The sequence below is a fragment of the Lissotriton vulgaris genome, chromosome 7, assembly GCF_964263255.1.
Source record: "Lissotriton vulgaris chromosome 7, aLisVul1.2, whole genome shotgun sequence".
Taxonomy (NCBI): domain Eukaryota; kingdom Metazoa; phylum Chordata; class Amphibia; order Caudata; family Salamandridae; genus Lissotriton; species Lissotriton vulgaris.
Genome location: NC_141695.1, coordinates 684782674 through 684802307, shown reverse-complemented (window position 1 = coordinate 684802307; position 19634 = coordinate 684782674). Strand labels below are relative to the sequence as shown.

At 40.2% G+C, this 19634-nt stretch overlaps 1 protein-coding gene across 3 annotated transcripts in view; it reads right to left on the bottom strand.

Moving 5' to 3' along the window:
• RHOT1 (ras homolog family member T1) overlaps positions 1 to 19634 on the bottom strand; it is a 671689-nt gene that overhangs the window by 133858 nt on the left and 518197 nt on the right. For 2 of the 3 annotated variants that reach the window (XM_086930894.1, XM_086930895.1), the window contains exons 18-19: positions 14786 to 14988; positions 13241 to 13363 (exon numbers count right to left, since the gene is read on the bottom strand). In XM_086930894.1, the coding sequence (XP_086787020.1) occupies positions 13241 to 13363; positions 14786 to 14988 (326 nt within the window). The remainder of the gene's footprint in view (positions 1 to 13240; positions 13364 to 14785; positions 14989 to 19634) is intronic. The other variant, XM_086930896.1, reaches the window with a different exon arrangement.

Sequence of the window (19634 nt, the reverse complement as noted above, 5' to 3'; positions counted from 1 at the left end):
AAATCCTTGGCGCAGGTTGTAGTGTACAATAGGAAATCTACGCTCTTCGAGCTGGGAGGTGACACTAGACCAGGGTGTCCCCTTTCCCATCTTATTTTTGCCCTAGTGCTTGAAGCCCTGGCGGCATGGATCTGGAGATTGAGGTGGGCTCCGTCTTTGGAGGACCGCATATCACTGTATGCAGACGATATCCTATTATTTCTAGCCGCCCCCAAGAAATCGTTGATTGCGGTATTGGATATATTCACAATTTTTGGGAGATTCTCTAGCAACTCCATTAATTGGAGAAAATCCCTTCTATATGTACTTAATGGGGACCGCCCGCTATCCCAAGAGGCTGCCAACTCCAGGTCACCACGGAAGGCTTGAAGTATCTAGGTATATATGTGACGTCTGACCCCCAGCTCGGTTATGACCGTAACTTGATCCCGTCCCTACAAAAATTGAAACGAGACGCTGCAGCGTGGAGGGTGCTTCCTCGCTCGCTATTGGGAAGAGCAGTGCTCTTCAAGATGATGTCTCTGCCTCGCTTTCTGTATGTGATACAGAACTTCCTTGATCCGATACCTGCTAGCAACTTCCAAGAAGTCGAGGGCATGCAGAGGGATCTGTTATGGGATGAGAAGTCTAGGACAGCACTCCACAAACTTACCCTAAGCTGGTACGATGAAGGTATCAGTCTCCTCGACCTCAGGAAATACTATTGGGCGGCACATCTCACGGACAGACTGCTTGGCGGCTATCTGACAGTTAAAACTATATCCCTCACCTATAAAAAGTTAATCAAGAAAGTAGCTGAACCCCTAAAGGGACTCAGGGCAAAGTGGGAGACGGTCTCGAGCTAGATGATGAGGAGTGTCAGGAGGCCCTATCCTCCCCGAAGAAAGCAGCCATATCGGCCAAGTTGAGACTTGTCCAGCTTAGAATTCTCCACAGAGTGTATGTCACTAGGCCCAGTCTGGTCCGCATGGGGAGGGATGAGGGGGTTGCATGCAGACGTCAGTGCGGATCTGAGGGAACATTCATGCATATAATTTGGGAGTGTGATCTAATTCGGAGATACAGGCAACTTCTACACGGTTATGAGCGAAGTTTGGAGACAAGACAAATGCCTTGAGGCGAAGAGATGCCTATTGAATGTATGGGAGCCAACAGATTTGGGAAGGATGGGCAGAACAAGGGTGACTTTAGACTAATGGTGGCGAAAAGAAATCTAGCTCAACAATGGGGTGCCACCCAGCACGCCACCCTCACAGACTGGGAATAAAAGCATGGGCTGGTGCATGTTTAGGCAAAAGACTGTCTATGTTGCAAGGGGGTGCCCGAAGATGTGGTTGTTAATTTGAGAGGCCTGGAACGGAAACTGTGGAGATTTGTACTCTGCCTCGTAGTTTTGTCCTAGATGACCAGGACAAACCTGGATTCGCTAAAACCGTGCCCTAGAAATATACTAGATTGCAATTCTAACTTATCAAATGTAATTGTGCAACTTCTCCTACGTATAATGTGTAAATACGCCTTGTGTATCTGTGCTGATCTTTGTTTGTTTTTCATTAATAAAAAGAAATAATAAAAAAAAGATTTTGCAGCAGGATCTCTTTAAAGGCCTCTATCTTCTGTGGAGTAGATAGTGGCCTGGGAAACTCTGGGCATGCGAGAACCAGCCTTGGAATTGACTCGAAGTAGGGCCCTGACCAGTGGCAGACAAATCCTGCTAGGCATTCTGATTATGGCACATGACTAGGATTTACTCGAAAACACGGAGAATAAGATTTGATTCAGGAGTGGACTTGCGATTTGGAATGGCAGAATGTGGTACATTGCTTCAAGCACATCCTGTGTTCAGCAATGTAGAGGTTAGCTTCCCGCACCAAAAGCAAACAATATGCAGATCTGTGACAGCCATCTCCTTCCTGCATGAACGCCACAGGATGAAAGCGGCCATTTTTGTGTGTGCTTAATGCTGTTGACTTTTGGTGTCGGTACAACCAATAAAGTTAGGAGTGTAGCTCCAAATCGGCATCAAACGGCACAGAAAGAGAGTAACAGACACCAGCAGTGGCCTACAAGAAATCAGTTGCCACCACTTACTGGCATGCAGGAGCCACTGCTATTTTAAATCTGGATCCAGTTTGGCACCTGGGATTACACTAAAGGTGAGGACTGTGTGGTTAGAAGTATCAATCAAAAACAAACAGGTATGCTCTGTGCCAAGGCCCATGATCCCAACCAGCCTCCATGTTATCATCAAAACAAGGCCATCAGGTATTGGAATTGTGTTGGCCTGCTTTGGAGAAGATAACAACCAGAGACTCCAATGTATTGGCTTGCGCAAAATTTTGTCAGCTTATTATTGGAAGACTGAACAGCCAACTCCTTTCCATCAATTGGGAAGTCCAATGACACTTTCTTTGGTTCCTGCAAGAGGAAAGACAATATTGAAATACTGATGACACCCACAATAAAGCTGTAGCCTGGCTAGTGTTATCAGTTTGCTAAAAGGCACAACTCACTGCATGACAGCATTTTTTTCCATATTATTCAGACAGTCCTGGAACTCATCCCCTAGCAGTTCAGGAGAAACAACAATTATTGTCCACCTCATCATATGGTCAGACACCCAGGTTTGTCTGATTAGGTTCAGTGCAGCACTTTAATAAGCTGCTTGCTGACAGGGACATAAGACAATTCAGCTCTTTATCCTGCAGTGCATACGTCAAGGAGGAGTCAGTGGAAGGGGGAAGCAAAGATTGTTTCTTTTGGCATGAGTGTCCACTTCTTGAAAATGTTCTTAACCTGTGAGTCATTACAATTACATAGCATGTTTTATGGATGGTGGCTACATCTCAAGGAGTTGGGCTGCTTTAATGAACAGGTATTAGTGGGCAACTGGTAGCTTTTGAGAGAGAATATCAACTTGAAATGGGATATTTTCTGGAGAAAATGAAGAGGGATGGTGCCAATGTTTTATAGCACACACAACACACAGAGGAACACTACTGACTGCAGAAAAAGGGTGTTTCCTCTTCGATATCTCAGTAGCCACTTGAAATGTATTTCGCCTTTAAATGCACTTCATATGGCACAGAGAATCCGGAAGGCATAAATATCTCAAGAAAGTCAGTCATGTAATGGCCATCCATGGCCTTCAAAATATCTAGAAAGAAATTGGGAGTTCAAGACCCAATTTACAGCAGTATCCCTAGATAGTGAAAGTGTTGAGAGATGCACCATGGGTTATACAGAGAAATCAAATGCTACTGAGTGTGGTCTGTCAAAAATGTCTGCTGAATCAATGATTCAAAAAAGTTGCCCATAGGCTCTAAGCCCATAACCTAAGCATTTGATCTCAATATCCGAGCCGCCACTGATCGTGGGCTCAACTCGTTGGCATATGCATAGACCAAATAAAAAAACGAACTAATTATAACACTGTTAGGTCATATTTTTATTTTGCTTTTTTTCTCAAATTAGAGTTTGTGGAAAGGAATACGATCAAAGCCATAGAGGTGGCACACTTTCCCAGTGAATTGCACATAATCAAAATATTTCATTGTTTTTTTTCTTTTTAACGATAGCCAGCTTGTACATCTATTAGAATAATATTCTCTTCAAGTCATTTTCCCAATATCTGTTGGAAGAAAAGCTTCTTCAGATTATCAATTAAACTTATCGGCTTCTAGCTTCCTGGATCATCACAAGTACCCTTTTTTGTGGATTGGGATAATCTCTCCCACAAAATGAAATTGGTATATCAGCACACCAGACAGCAATTATTAAGTCTATTGATATAAGGCGCCCATACAGGAAGTTCTGAATATAGGTCGCCAGGTATTCGGTTTGGGCACAGGCCTTACCGCAAGAAATGATGAATCTCATATACAGCATCACAGGTTTATTCCAGAGTAATCTCAAGTGAGGCAAGAGTTTTTAGTCTCATGCATAACTCTATGTCTGTTGTTTCACCTATCTTTGTCCCAGCTATTAAGTGTACTCGTTCAAAGTGGTCAATTCATGACTGCAGCTTGAGGTTATATTATACACTTGCCGTGAATTATCGGCTGCTGTTGGTAACCTTATACCAACATGTTTTATTAGCTTCAGCTCTTTGGTGCAGCACAACTGCTCTTCCATGACACACAAGACACACAAACAACCTTGAGAGTGAACATGCGACTGCCAGCGAATCCTTTCTCTTTGAGTAATGTGCATACGTATGTCAACTAAAATGATACATTTTCTTTCAATGCCGAGCATTAAACAACTGATCATCCAACATTTTTCAGCTTCAATGAAGAATGCTGTGAGTGGGCTATTTTACTATGTCATGGCTACGATTGGCATTACATCACTTACATTGGAAACAACATACCTACGTCCTATAAATCTCTGTTGAGTCATCACTGAGTTTACTCAAATTGTCAGTATTTGAGCAAATATTTTCTTAACTTAATATAGTGTAGGAAATAAGCAGCGACGGATGGTCTCTTTTTTCTTAAAAGACAGTACAGTTGATTCTTCCCAGCTTTTTTTTGGGTGGGGGGGGTTTAAGGTGTGAAGGGAAGCCCTCAATATATAAGAACTTATTGAAAATCTGTTAACAGCAAAGAAGTCAATATTTCAGGCTACTTTTAAAAAACTTGCTAGTTAGCCATTTCAGGGCTCTAAAAAGGTGCTTCCAACGTCACAATTTGTTCTATTCAAACGTCATCAAGTAAGTGGTAAAACCAAATTGCAAAACCAGATTTCAACTTACAAGATACGGAAGCTAAGAAGTAAATTATCTTTATACCGAATAAAGGGTATGCTATTCACTGCTCGGGGATGAAGTTTAGAAAATGATAATATTCATGCTGCAATATAAGTTTTATCATTAACTGTTTGCAGATTATAAGAGCAGCTACTAAGGTATTATTTTTATCATAGGTCAACAGTGCTCATTTGATCAAACTTGCATGATGAGAACCCGCCAGGATGCCAACCGTAACTGCCAAGTCTCAAAACTTCAGATATGAGCCATTAACGGGGTGAACTTTCTTAAAGCCCTTTTCTTATAACCACAAAATACAATATTACCTACAAAGGGAAAAAGTAGACCAATATTTCTGTTTTTGAGAGATAGGTTAAGCATGCTGCTGCATCACTTGCAATGGTGAGAACACATTCTAATCAAGCAAAAATATCTATTGCCTTATTTGACAATTTATTCTCAATTACCCTTTCAGTCAATGCACTCCAGCATTAGATTTGTCCAAAGATCTGACAAATATTAACGGTGTAATATATTGCAAGGTGACCAGAGAACCATTTATAATAATATTGATCACACACAACAGCAAACATACAGAATTCAAATGTAGTAAATGAATAACACCAGCAAAAACACCAGTGGATTTCTCAAACCAAGACCTAACTCAAAAAGAAAGATCACTTTTGAAAGCAACTTCCCACTTGCTGGACATTATCCATGTCGCAAGGAGAAAACTCCTAATTACCTGAAAGCCCTCATACACATAATCAACCCAACAATACCAGTTTTACTTAAAAGTTGCTAGAGAAAACAAAAATCATAAGCAATACTGTTATGTTTATGAGCACTCAGGTATTTGTATGTTTTATTTATGCGTGTATTAAATATGCCCAATGCAGACCACAACAAGCAAGTTTCAAGGTGGAGGGGAATAATGAGTGACAGGAGGGTGGAAAAGGAAAATATTGGGTGAGACAGAATGACAAAGAGGACAAGATAAACTAATTTGGAGTTCATTAAGGCAGGAGGAGAAATACTGTTCATTGATAACTTTTCCAGAATGGCTCTGATGACTTTGGAAAGAGGGTGTTCTACACGAAATAGGTATAACATTTGATATTTCTGTGAGTTGTTTCTCTTCCTAGATATTTTCTTATACATTTTGTTACAAAAAACTTGACGTATTTGTTAAGAGTGTATCTTTCTTTCTGAATCAGCCTGTACGAATAGGAAAGTTTAGTACTTGGGAAATATCTAGTGTTTAGCTTTCCAGATGAAACTGTCAATAAAGTTTTCCCCTTTGGGTGAACTTGTAAAACTGTGGTTTACTTTCACTAGACATGCAGAGAAATCACCCACTTTCACAGACAAGGAGCAGTTATTGAAGAACATGAAATAGTCATACAGAAAAAGTTTACATTTTATTTAGATAAATTTTAAAAACAGATTAAAAAAACATTGTTAATCTGTTTTTAAAATTTACCTAAATAAAATGTACATGCCTAGTGTAAAACTGTGGTTTACTTTCAAGTTCACCCAAAGGGGAAAACTTTATTGACAGTTTTGTCTCTTGGTACCCTACCCCTTTGGTTTGTTTGGGTCCCTCTCTTTTGTTAGAGATAGCTTTCCAGATGATACATAGGGTGTTTAATAGGACTCAGTGTTTGGTAGACAGTCAGTTTAGTCTGGAACAAAAGGAGGATATGTAATCATGTTTTTGTCAGACCACAAAGTATTCTTATGGCTTTGTTTTGGACCCTTTGCAGTTTCTTTCAAGGTCTTCAATGGGGGTGTTCAGTTAGTTATTGCTTGCGCCAGTGGGGTAAAGGAGCGATCTGAATCAAAGATAACTTTGAGATTGTGTTCTGCGCTTTGCCACATTTGTTTCGCATTTCCACAATGACACGGTTAAAACAGTTTATCTCCATTACGATGTGGTGCATCCAGATTGCTCAGATTTTGAAAAACACCTTCTAGTAATGTACTAAATCAATTTTAAGAGTCAGTAGTTTACGGAACCAAAAATGGGTTTTGAATTGGATAAGAAATGTACGTTGTATAGTGATTCCTATCCACATATATCAACAGTTTAGGCCAAAAATAGCTGTTGTGAACAACTGAAAAGTTACCGACCCGCAAGATGGGATGGTATTATATTTTAAAAAAAGGGAGGCCCGTTGTGAATGGTAAAAAATAAATAAAGTTTGTTTGGGAGGAGCCAGTGGTCCACAGAATGATTGCAAACTCTCAAACTGAAAAAAAGAAAAGAACATTTTCTTTTTAAATGCATCCCTGGTTCCTTTAAGGAAAGTAGTCAGTTAAAAAAAATATCCATTATTGAGATGTGATCACAAACATGGTGGCCTAATGACTCTGCCTGTGATGGGGTCACATTGTAATGAGTCTCAATGTGCGACCTACCTCATTAGTGTTTGATTCATAAACTTTCTTTGATTTCTATTTCCAAACCATAAAAGCACAAACAACAATACAAATAACAATAAAATTACATTAGTATTCGTGAGGCAGATTGGATTTCGACCCATTACGAGTCAGATTTTTAAGAACTGACATGTTAGTACGTAGGCTGGCTCTTAAAATTCTTTACTGATCACAAAAATACTGGTCGTAGTTCGTGACCAGTATTTTACAAAAAGATATTCGTACATCTGGCCATATGTTTGGTATTATAACCATGGAGAGAAATGGTATTGTATACCCTTTTTGAATTGTCTGTTTTGGTTCACAAGAACGGTCAAGATTAATTGGATCCTACCTACAAACAAAAATGTTGTCAAAGAGTCTATTGGTCTAATACAAGCTTTTGGTAATTGAAAAAGCACTGTAGTAAAACATAGCTAACTTTCTGTACACCGCAAACTTTATATAGTCCTGGTATTCCCTAACAAAAATATGTAAACTCAAATAATTCTAAGTTGTTGAACCTTCCAATTATATTTGTCTTTGGATAAGAAAAGAAAGATTAAAACATCCAAACTGTAGAGGTATTAGTGTGTCATTCACTTGTTTGCCATAATTTTATTCTTGCCGAGAAAAAGAAATGTACACACACTCACAACGTTTCTATCAGCCCCTGACAAACTTTTAAGCTGAAAAAACTAAATTTAAAATAAAATTAAGTTAAGCAGCACCATTAAGAAACAAATACTGATGAATGAATCAGACAAGAAAGGTAAGGCCCTCTATCTGGAATGATGATGGGTTACTAGATTTAAAAAATGGTGGAGCAATTTTGATAAACAGGGATATAGCGAAATTAACTGAGAAAATGTATTGAATGGAAGATTCGCAGACTTATTGAAAGGAGAGTTGCTGAGTCTAAGGGAATGCACAGGGAAGTAGAGAAGCAATCTAAAGTTAGAGACAAAAAATGTTAAAGTAGTAAAAGTGAAAAATAACACTCCTTTACACAGACATCACGATACGGATTACTGACTGAATCTTTTAGCCTTTATGCACCGGACGGGGTACCAGGCAGGGATGCCCTCTATCTCCCTATCTTTTTGCACTCGCCATGGAGCCACTTGCGGTGTGGGTAAGAATAGATGCCCAGGTACAGTGCTTCGAGTGGTCACTGGAGGTCAATCGCATAGCGTTGTACACCGACAATGTTTTTTTCACACACCCAAATAGATCCTGCCCACGTCTGCTTCGAATAATGCAAATCTTTGGCGAAGAACATGAACGCCCACAAATCATTTCTATTGCCCTTGCGAGGGGGTGATCAGCTCGGGACATGGACACATGAGGTTACGGTAGTGCCGGCCGGAGAGGTTCAAATATCTAGGAGTGTTATTGTCGGCGTCATACCCCGCCTCCTGGAACAAGAACCTGGCCCATCTGTTGACTCAGATCAAAGAACAGGTGTGCTCCTGGTCACACTTGACCGTGTCATTATTCGGCAATTTGGCATTTTTAAAATGGTCTCGCTATCCTGCCTTCTTTATCAACTTCAAAACCATCCCTATCCAATACTGCATCCATGGCTCCGGCAATTAAACATGGTCCATAGTCATTTCCTTTGGGGGGGGGCGGGAGGCTATGTGTGTGTTACACTAAGAACATGCTTCCAGTCCACATACTGTGGGGGTATCGTGATTCCAGACATCCAGGCGTATCATACTGCGTCTCATATTCTCATTTTAAATTATTGGTAGTACGGGGATAGACGTGACCCTGCTTACGCCGTCGAGCATTGGTTAATGGACTCTAAATCTCTACACACAATTCTACATTCTAGTGCGATGCTCAAACCGCTACCGCCTGCAACCCTGCTGCCTGCCACTTTGTGACAAGCAATGCGTAGGATGGGGTGATGGGGCAAACTCACAAAAGAGACTCCTCTTTGGCGCAATGGCCTCCTACCACAATTGTCTGAACTACAGGGCTTCGTGGGATGGGATACTATTGGAATTTTAACAGTTGGCGCTGTCCTACATGGTCAGACCCTGAAGTCATTCCAGCAGTTACAAACCAAATTTCAAGTGCCTCGGTCTCAATTTTATAGATATTTGCAATTTCGCCACGCATTCTCCCCGTACCTTGCTCAGCAAGACAATATTCCCGACTTTAATCCCGTTGAGGCCAAGGTGTTCCTTGGCGAGATGGGTCTGCACAATATTGCAGAAGTACACCGCGCATTGGTCACTAACAATCACACTACACTCAATAAGACCAGAGATGCCTGGCAGGGAAATTTGGGTCCACTTGATGAAGACGACTGGGTTGAGGCTCTTGAGTCCCTGTGTGGGGCGGTCATTGCTGAGCGCCTTCGTCTTATACAATTTAAATATCTTCACTGTGTGTATTTCACTCGCTACAGGCTTTGGCGCGCCGGAAAGATTACATCACCCCCCCCCCCCCGCTGCCTGCGCTGCAGAGTGGCCGAGGGCACTTTCCTCCACACGATATGGGAATGTACTGCTCTATTGCAGTTTTGGAGTGGGGTACTGACCTGTCTCTCTGAGGTGCTGGGGTGGGACGTTCAAAAGTCACTACATCTAACTATGCTTTACATTACGGAGGGCACTGGAGGTAACAGATACAAAAGACATCTGCCATTCCTGGGGCTTACTCTCGCTAAGCGTGACATTGCTAAGGCTTGGAAGGAAACTTCTCCGCCATCTGTAGGGGCCTGGAAACAGGGCCTTGATTTCTCCATGGGGTTAGAAATACAGATTTTCATAGCATGAGATGTCTCCAGAAACACGCAATGAAGATCTACCATTAAGATCAAATGTTGGTTATGTATAATGAGAATAATTATATCTGTACTCCCATGTTATGATTGGAGACTTTGTACAATAATATACATATGGACTCTGTGACACTGATTTTTCTAGTTAATAATGTTAATATGTGTTTAATTCAGTTTTTTGCATATTTCTTTTTTCGACAATTGTATATTGTAGAAGTTGACCTCTTTACCATCGCCATGGTCACCATGTCTCTGTCAACAATAAAATGTGCTTGGAATATTTGAAGTAACATGTATAAGTTAGCCAACCTTTGCAAGAGAAATGCATAACAAGTTCAGCTAAAAATATGCCTTCACTGACAAAGTGAGAAAAACATTTTAAGACAGGGAAGGAATTTTTGAGGACGGTTTAGTTCAAGGAAAAAAACATGTCTACAGTTAGCCCAGATTACCTGTGGACAGCAGAAGTTTTGGAATATCTTATTAGGTGAAGACAAACTGAAACTAACAAGGATAAAAAATAACAGCAACATCATAGTCAAAATGAAGACTGTAATACCAAATCTCCATTCAACACAATTTAATTATTTCGTAACTTTTTAGGTGTTTTTCCCCCATTTAGCTTTTCTTTGCTTTAGCTTTTCTTTACTGTATCCCTCTTCTATTGTATAACCTAAATAAGTTTTCCTTCTATATGATTTTCATCAATTATCCCTTTCAAGTAAAAGGGATTGAGGGGCTAATGAATATTCTTTATGATGATAATATTCAGCAACTGTATTTGTTATTACTTCAATTAATCAATCACTGCATTTCTAAAGCGCGCTACAAACCCTTGAGGGTCTCAAGGTGCTGCAGGGGGGGAGGGTTATGGGGGGGGGGGGGGGGGGGGGGGGGGCGTGTTGCTACTGATCGAAGAGCCAGGTCTTGAGAAGTCTTCTGAAGGCCACAGGTCCTGGGTCTGTCGTAGGCTCGTGGGGAGAGAGTTCCAGGTCTTGGCGGCGAGGTAGGAGAAGGAACTGCTGCCGGCAGAGGCTTTCCGGATAAGGGGAACAGTGGCGAGGGCGAGGTTGGCAGAGCGGAGGCTGTGAGTGGGGGTGTGGAAGCTGAGTCAGTTGTTGAGGTATGTAGGTCCGGTGTTGTGTAGTGCTTTGTGTGCGTGGATGAGGGGGGTGGTGGGGGGGATGCTGCTACTGATCGAAGAGCCAGGTCTTGAGAAGTCTTCTGAAGGCCAGCAGGTCCTGGGTCTGTCGTAGGCTGGTGGGGAGAGCAAGGTGGGAGAAGGAACTGCTGCCGGCAAAGGCTTTCCGGATAAGGGGAACTGTGGCGAGGGCGAGGTTTGCAGAGCGGAGGCTGTGAGTGGGGGTGTGGAAGCTGAGTTGGTCGTTGAGGTATGTAGGTCCGGTGTTGTGTAGTGCTTTGTGTGCGTGGATGAGGAGTTTGAAGGTGATCCTCTTGTTGACGGGGAGCCAGTGTAGGCCTCTCAGGTGGGGTGTGATGTGGCTGCGTCGGGGGACGTTGAGGATCCTTGCTACACCGCTTAATATTTTTCCAACAAATAAGAACTAAAGGATGAAAGACTTACTAATTTCCATTTGATGGCCAGACCTAAGGTAAATTAACAAAAAATGCAATGTTTGTATCCTGGGAGAGAAATACTTAGAAAAATGTTTAAATTACTCAACAGCTAGATAATGAATTGTCAAAAATCCAGATCTTTACTATTTGAGTAAAATATGTAAAATCAGGGTTAGACGGTACTCAGAGTGGTGATTGTATGTTGGTTGAAATCAAGGCTACAGGTACATATTCTCTAATACAAATCATTGTTGAAAATAGCTTCCCGGATCAAACCTAGCCAGTAAAATGTAACTTTTAAATACCAACTTGTTTTGATTTACTTCTAAGTTTCTGGTAGCCAAAGCCTCATTCAAATTCTGTACCACAACATGCTATGACCTTATGTGCATTACCATTCAAGTCCATCAACACACATACTGTTAGTTATATAAAACAGAACGAAAGTACTTTTCTATATGTAATGGCCTCAGGATCAAACGCAGTAGCTATAAAAACAGACTTATGGCCACATAACGGAGGGTGTTGTCACTTTATTATGTAGTAGTGGAATGTGTGCTCTTCCTTCTAGCTCAACTTATATGTCACATGGGTACTCCCAATAGGCTGTCAGCATGGATTGTCCAGGCAATATACATAACAGAAGTGTAGACTAAGACTGCAGGTCCTACACCCTCTTTTTGCATGCTTTCTTCAGTTTCTGAAACTCACATGCTTATTCATCCTACTGACTAATCAAAAATGTATGACGTAGTCAGCTATTATAGTAACTAAATTTTGAACCCCTGCCAATTAAAAGCAAAACCGAAGTACCTAAAGAGACAAAGTACTGTATGTTTGTTTGAAGGTTTGAACTCCCATTTACTTGCAGAGCCATCATAACACAGAGCTTGAGGAGTTAGTAATTTTATTGCATTGCTGGCGTGCATTTGACAAACACAACCTGCTGCACAGATGAGATACAAATCCTTTGCTGATTTCAAGATTACCACAAAACTTTAATACCCAACACGTAGTTTTCCATGTTTGTTAGTTTGAGAAACCTAGAACTTATGTGAGAAGCACAATTTATGTCACTTGGATAGCCCACTTGGGCTTCCGGGATAGTTTTGTGGTAATGGTGTTCCACAACAAAACACTCTATACTGTTATCAGCAGGTTGTATTTTGTACTTTAAGTACTGCAAGTTGTTAAAGCTGCAGATTTACTCACAACATATCCACTAAATCATGTATAAGTTTGACATTGCAGATATACCTGGCAAGGTGATGTAGGTCATTGATAAACATAAAATCAGATTTTGTGTGAAACAGTCATTAACTTTAACAAAATAAAAAGCAAACCATTTTCTCAGCAAAAAATGTCTTGCTCAAAAGTTATGGTTTGCAGTATTATTAAGAACTTAAATTAGAGGAAAAATAATATCCAAAAGGTATTCCTGGGCTTTCTTCTTATAGATGAATAGTATATCAAGACGTTTACAGCAGTTTCATCTCATGGCCAAATTAAACAAGTGTGTGGGGTTCCTTGACTGTGCTGTGGTATTGCCATAATCGCATTTCAAACCCTTCTAGAAAGTGGTTAGGTTGCAAAGTGCTCAGTAGTTACCCCTAAGCTGAATGGATATGTAGTGGAAATCTGCATAATAATTTACTATATAACACTCCTGGTAGCCAATAAATAAAGTTAAGGACCTGTTAAGAACTGAAGTGAAGAGAGTGTTCTTTACAGAGTGCAGCAAGTCTGAGTTGAGGAAGTTCTGACAGATGCAAAAAGTACACCTGTTGCAGGTGCACATACAGCGTAACCGGGCATGGCTGTGAAAACACATAGAAGGACAGTAGTTGAGACCCTACTAACATTTTGGACACACAAGGTTGGTGCCAAGAACGTTATTATTTAGGACAGCCACATCTGGAGAAGGAAACAGTCAACTAGGAGAACCTAAAGCTGTGCAGATTTATGTGAAGACTTAACAGCATGAGCATCTGCTCACTATATCCTCTTGAATTGTTATATTAATGTTATTTAACTTGTTTTGTTTCGCCAATGTTATTCAAACAGCAGTGCAATAAGGTTAAATGAAACTATGAGATAGATTGCAGGATCGTTTGATAATTGAATCTAGCTGAAAACACATCTGCACAGCCCTAGGTTACACCTTTGTCTAAAACAATTTTTTGAAAAAAAATTACAATAATTTTGATTTGCTTCAATCAAAATTGCATGTTGTCTTCCATGAAATTTTGGAGGAAGCACGTAAACTACCCTCTCTCTAATTACATGTTTACTGCACTTCCTCTACTCCTTAACAATCAAATATAGTCTGTCATGTTGTAGTGACACCACAAAATGCAGCATTCAAGCCTGCACAACCCCATTTTATTTCTGGGTCATTATTTGACTATATGAATATTAACATACATTTAACTAGTGGAACACTAGCTGTCATACTACAATCAAACTGCTTTACTGTCTGGGTTACTAAAACACAAAGCTCAATGTACTGAAGGGTGCACAGTTAACTTAGCAATAGAGAGATCACACGAAACAGCCCAGGAATACTGAACTGAAGTGTACATTTAAATCTAGATTTTTGTCAATGAAAAGGTTTTGCTTTTTGACTCCTCAGTTTGTGAAGTGCCATATTTACATTTCAAATAATACGGCTTTGATAATTCCTTCCCATTCTTTAATCATACTTTTTGTTTTACCAAAGCCATCATAATTGTGGGTATTAAATTGAATGATGTTTGACAATGGGCAAATTATATCAAAAGTAACAATACACTCCAGAAATCTCAGTTATGAGGTCCTGGAGCTTGGCAGTGAAGATTTATTACATTAAAAATTCTGCAAAATGTCTCAAACAGAATGAAGTTTATTCAAAATAAAAGCTAAAACAGCCTCCTTTTTAGTATTGTTATTCTCTGACTCGGATTAAAAGTAGTAGGTATGATAATTGTTTCATTATTCACCTGACTTGTTTAGCTATTACAACTTCTCCTTGTAAAATAATAACCTTTAGACTGACAAATAAACTAATCACAAATACCATTTGATTAAAAAAATTAGTTAGCCCAGTAATTTAACAGGGTAGAGGAGATAGGTTTGGCTGAAGGTCTCTCTGCTGCTAAGCAACATGAATGAGAAAACAAAGCCATCCTCGCGACCAAAGATGACATGCAGTGTAGTCACTGTGACTGCAAGACTGAAGCAGTGACGATTCCAATACTTACGGATACATGGCCATTGTGGTCAGTTTTACAAAGATATCCTTGCTAGGTACGTCTGTTGTATTGCATGTAAAGGCTTGAGGTGGAGGCATTTTGTGCTTCTTGCAGAACTCCAGGGGAGACACACTGTACTCTTGTTTTACTTCATGCAGATCTGACTTTGCTGCCACAATTAAGCAGGGTGTCCGACTGTCCATGAAGTATTGCTATAGGGAAAAACAATGTTAAAAGAAATGGGCTTTAAATTCAAACAACATCAGTAAGATAGAATATTGCAGCTTGAGAAATGTCAGAGAAGAACGGTCATGCTAGCAAGCCATATATCACCGACTGTCCTATATGAATAAGTAGTAAGATCAATTAGGTCTTAACTAAGCAGAGAGCAAACATTTGACAATTGTGCAGTTCTTAGAGATTGCACCATCACCCTACCCTCTCTTTGTATCACTGCATGTGAGTGAATTTGATCCCATCTCTAAATACCACATTACTTAGGACACAGAACTGGCACTGGAGAATCTAGACCACAAAAAAATGATCTTGTAACTTAGAAAGAGAGAGTGGCAGTCACATAAATATTAAGAAAAGGAGGAAAGATCCTCATTGATCTGTGTGGGAAGGTGAGTGAAAATGTCTGTTGAAGCCAGGCTATTCCTCTTGTGCACCAGCTGCTTGCAGTCGATAGGCTTGAGTTCCATTCAAAGAATAAGCCTTAATTACTGCTGTCAGACCGGCATAAATGCGCTCCAGTCTCTGTGAGACAGTAAAGTACAACAAGCATTTGCAATGCAATAGGTCGCACATTAGGAAAGTTTGAGCTATTGGTATTGTAAATCAAATTTTTTTTATTTATGTGTTGGGTTTGAAAATAGCGAAATTAATAGCTATAACTTTCGCAAATGTGACACCTATAGCATTTGTAATGCAATATGTGTTGTATTTACGTTACTTCGATGTATTGATATTACAAATAACAATGGCTTTTAATTTTTTTAAATAATTAATACTTAAATAAAAGTTATTGTAATTTATATTGGCGATAGCTTAAACTTTTGTAAATAACTTTTGTGAAGATTATGTTCAGTGTATTTTATTGTGACAAAAATCCAAGAACAGAAGTGAAATATTAACATCTTTTTGCGACATTTGTAATAAAGCTTGAAACATTGAAAGAACATATTTTAACCAGTTGTTGTAGAATGGTTGCACAGATTGATGCTGTGGTGGCGCTGAGTGATGATGTGGTGGCGACGAGTGATGCTGTGGCGTTCAGTGATGCTGTGGTAGAGCATAGTGATGTTGTGGTGCCCCTGAGTGATGCTGTTGTGGTGGTGGTGGTGATGCTGTGGTGATGCGATAGATAGCTAGAGTGAGTGCAATGGATAGCTAGAGTGGGGGTGATAGATAGATAGAGGGAGGGTGATAGATAGATAGAGGGAGGGCGATAGAGGGAGTGCGATAGATAGACAGAGTGAGGGCGATCGATAGATAGATAGAGTGAGGACGATAGATAGAGTGAGGGCGATACATAGAGTGAGGGCGATAGATAGATAGCTAGAGTGAGGGCGAAAGAGTGAGGATAGATAGATAGATAGATAGATAGATAGATAGATAGATAGATAGATAGACACAGTGTAATTTTGTGGCATGTTATTATGTGACACTGAGTGGTATTTGGAGTGTATATTGCTTGAGCGCAGTGTAAATATGTAGCATATAATTATGTGGCACTGAGTAGTATTCGGAGTGTATAATGCATTGAGTACAGTGTAATTATGTGGCGTGTAATTATGTGGCACTGAGTAGTATTTGGAGTGTATGTTGCGTTGAGGGCAGTGTAATTATGTAGCATATAAATATGTGCCACTGAGTGGTATTATGAGGAGTGTATGTTGTATTCGGTAGAGTGTAATTATGTGGCATGTAATTATGTGGCACTGAGAGGTATTTGGAGTGTATGTTGCATTGTGTGCAGTGTAATTATGTGGAGTGTAATTATGTGGCACTGAGTGGTATTTGGAATGCGTGTTGCATTGAGTTCAGTGTAATTATGTGGCTTGTAATTATGTGGCACTGAGTGGCATTTGGAGTGTATGTTGCGTTGAGCACAGTGTAATTATGTAGCATATAATTATGTGGCACTGAGTGGTATTGTCTGGAGTGCATGTTGAATTCAGTATAGTGTAATTATGTGGCACTGACTGGTATTTGGAGTGTATGTTGCATTGAGTGCAGTGTAATTATGTGGCACTGAGTGGTATTTGGAGTGCACGTTGCATTGAGTTCAGTGCAATTATGTGGCGTGCAATTATGTGGCACTGAGTGGTATTTGGAGTGTATGTTGCGTTTATTGCAGTGCAATTATGTAGCATATAATTATGTGGCACTGAGTGGTATTGTCTGGAGTGTATGTTATATTCAGTATAGTGTCATTATGTGGCGTGTAATTATGTGGCACTGAGTGGTATTGTTTGGAGTGTATGTTGCAGTGGACAAAAACATTGCAAATGCATTGTCTCATTCATAGTTGCAGAGGTTGGGTAAGCTGGTCCAGGCACAGAAGAGCAGAAGACCATGAATCCACTAGAATGGTAGATGCTAGGTAACTAGAAGTATTGGAACTTATAAGACATTTATTAGTACCATCTACAAAGAGACTTTATAAGCAGGCCTGGAGAAAGTTGGTGGTGCTGAGAAAAGGGATAGTGATGAAGAAAGGAGGACTGAAAGGAGGAAGGATGTGGTTAATTTGGGTGAGGGAGAAATTAAAGGAATGTCGTGTTAGGTAGCATGTTATGTATGGTTTACTAAAGGATGTGGTTAAGACGTTGCTATGGTGTTGCTATTCAGTATTCGATGTGAGTCTGTTGTTGTTATGCAAGCTTAGGTTGTTTTGGGGATATTTTCCTATTTCAGACTTGTGAAGATTTAGGCACTGGTTTTAGTGATTTGGTTGACTGGATCGAAAACAGATCAAACATAACAAGCATTTGCAATGCAATAGGTCTCGCATTAGGAAAGTTTGAGCTATTGGTATTGTAAATGACAATTTTTTTATTTATGTGTTGGTTTTGAAAATAGCGAAATTAATAGCTTTGTCATTTACAATGCCAATAGTTTTAACTTTCGCAAATGTGACACCTATAGCATTTGTAATGCAATATGTATTGTATTAACGTGACTTAGATGTATTGATATTACAAATAACAATGGCTTTAATTTATTTTTAATAATTAATACTTAAATAAAAGGTATTGTAATTTATAATGGCAATAGCTTAAACTTTGGTAAAATCTTTTGTGAAGATTATGTTCAGTGTATTTTATTGTGACTAAAATCCAAGAACAGAAGTGAAATATTAACATCTTTTTGTGACATTTGTAATAAAGCTTGAAACATTGAGAGAACATATTTGAACCAGTTGTTGTTGAATGGTTGCACAGTTTGATGCTGTTGTGGCGCTGAGTGATGTTGTGGTTGTGACGAGTGATGCTGTGGCTTTCAGTGATGCTGTGGTAGCGCATAGTAATGATGTGGTGCCCCTGAGTGATGCTGTGGTGGTGCTGAGTGATACTGTGGTGGTGCTGAGTGATACTGTGGTGGTGCTGAGTGATGCTGTGGGGATGCGATAGAGTGAGTGCGATAGATAGATAGAGGGAGGGCAATAGATAGACAGATAGAGTGAGTTGATAATTTTCTGCTGTGGGCAGTGTGCTCCTCAGAAGCATTCCCCAGGTAAAGGGAGGCTTTGTGTGAGCCGCATTCCAGGCAATTTACAGTGACGGTATGACGAGAGAGGCAGAGAATGTGATGAGAATTGCAGACCCGCAGGCCTCCATTTTTGCTGATGAGCATGAATCTCAGTAATTAGTCTGCACACAAAGTGATAAATGTATCCCCCCTTACCCGTAGCCGTTGAACCTCTGGCTCTATGTGTTGCATGCATGCGTTAATGTGGCAGTCTATTTTGGCCAGCAGGCCCACTCACAACACAATGAAAATGAACTACTATTACCCAATGTAACGGTACTCAATTCATCCACCTTAGAAGCTGGAAGTGTGAGTTAGTCCTGCCAGGATGTGAATTGATGACCTTCATTACATAACTGCAGATGTATGCAGCGAGCATTTAAAACACAGAAAAATCTTGCTGTGAATGTGTATGTGTGTGCGTATGTGTGTGTGAACTGCCTGCAAGTGTGTGAAAGAATTAGCATTAAATAGCACCTGTGTGAGTTGGTCCTGCCAGGATGTGAACTGATGACCTTTATAAACATAACTGAAGATGTCAGAAGCGAGCGTTTAAAACACAGAAAAATCTTGCTGTGAATGTGTGTGTGTGCCTGTGTGTGCATGTGCGCGCGTGTGTGTGTGCGTGCGTGCATGTGTGAAAGAATTAGCACTAAATTGTACGTGTGTGAGTTGGTCCTGCCAGGATGTGAACTGAAGACCTTTATTACATAACTGAAGAAGTCAGCAGCGAGCGTTTAAAACACAGAAAAATCTTGCTGTGAGTGTGTGTGTGCGTGCATGTGTGTGAAAGAATTCGCACTAAATAGCACGTGTGTGAGTTGGTCCTGCCAGGATGTGAACTGAAGACTTTTATTACATAACTGAAGATGTCAGCAGCAAGCGTTTAAAACACAGAAAAATCTTGCTGTGAATGTGTGTGTGTGCGTTTGTGTGTGTGTGCATGTGTGTGAAAGAATTAGCACTAAATATCACGTGTGTGAGTTGGTCGTGCCAGGATGTGAACTGATGACCTTTATTACATAACTGAAGATGTCAGCAGCGAGCGTTTAAAACACAGAAAAATCTTGCTGTGAATGTGTGTGTGTGTGCGTGCATGTGT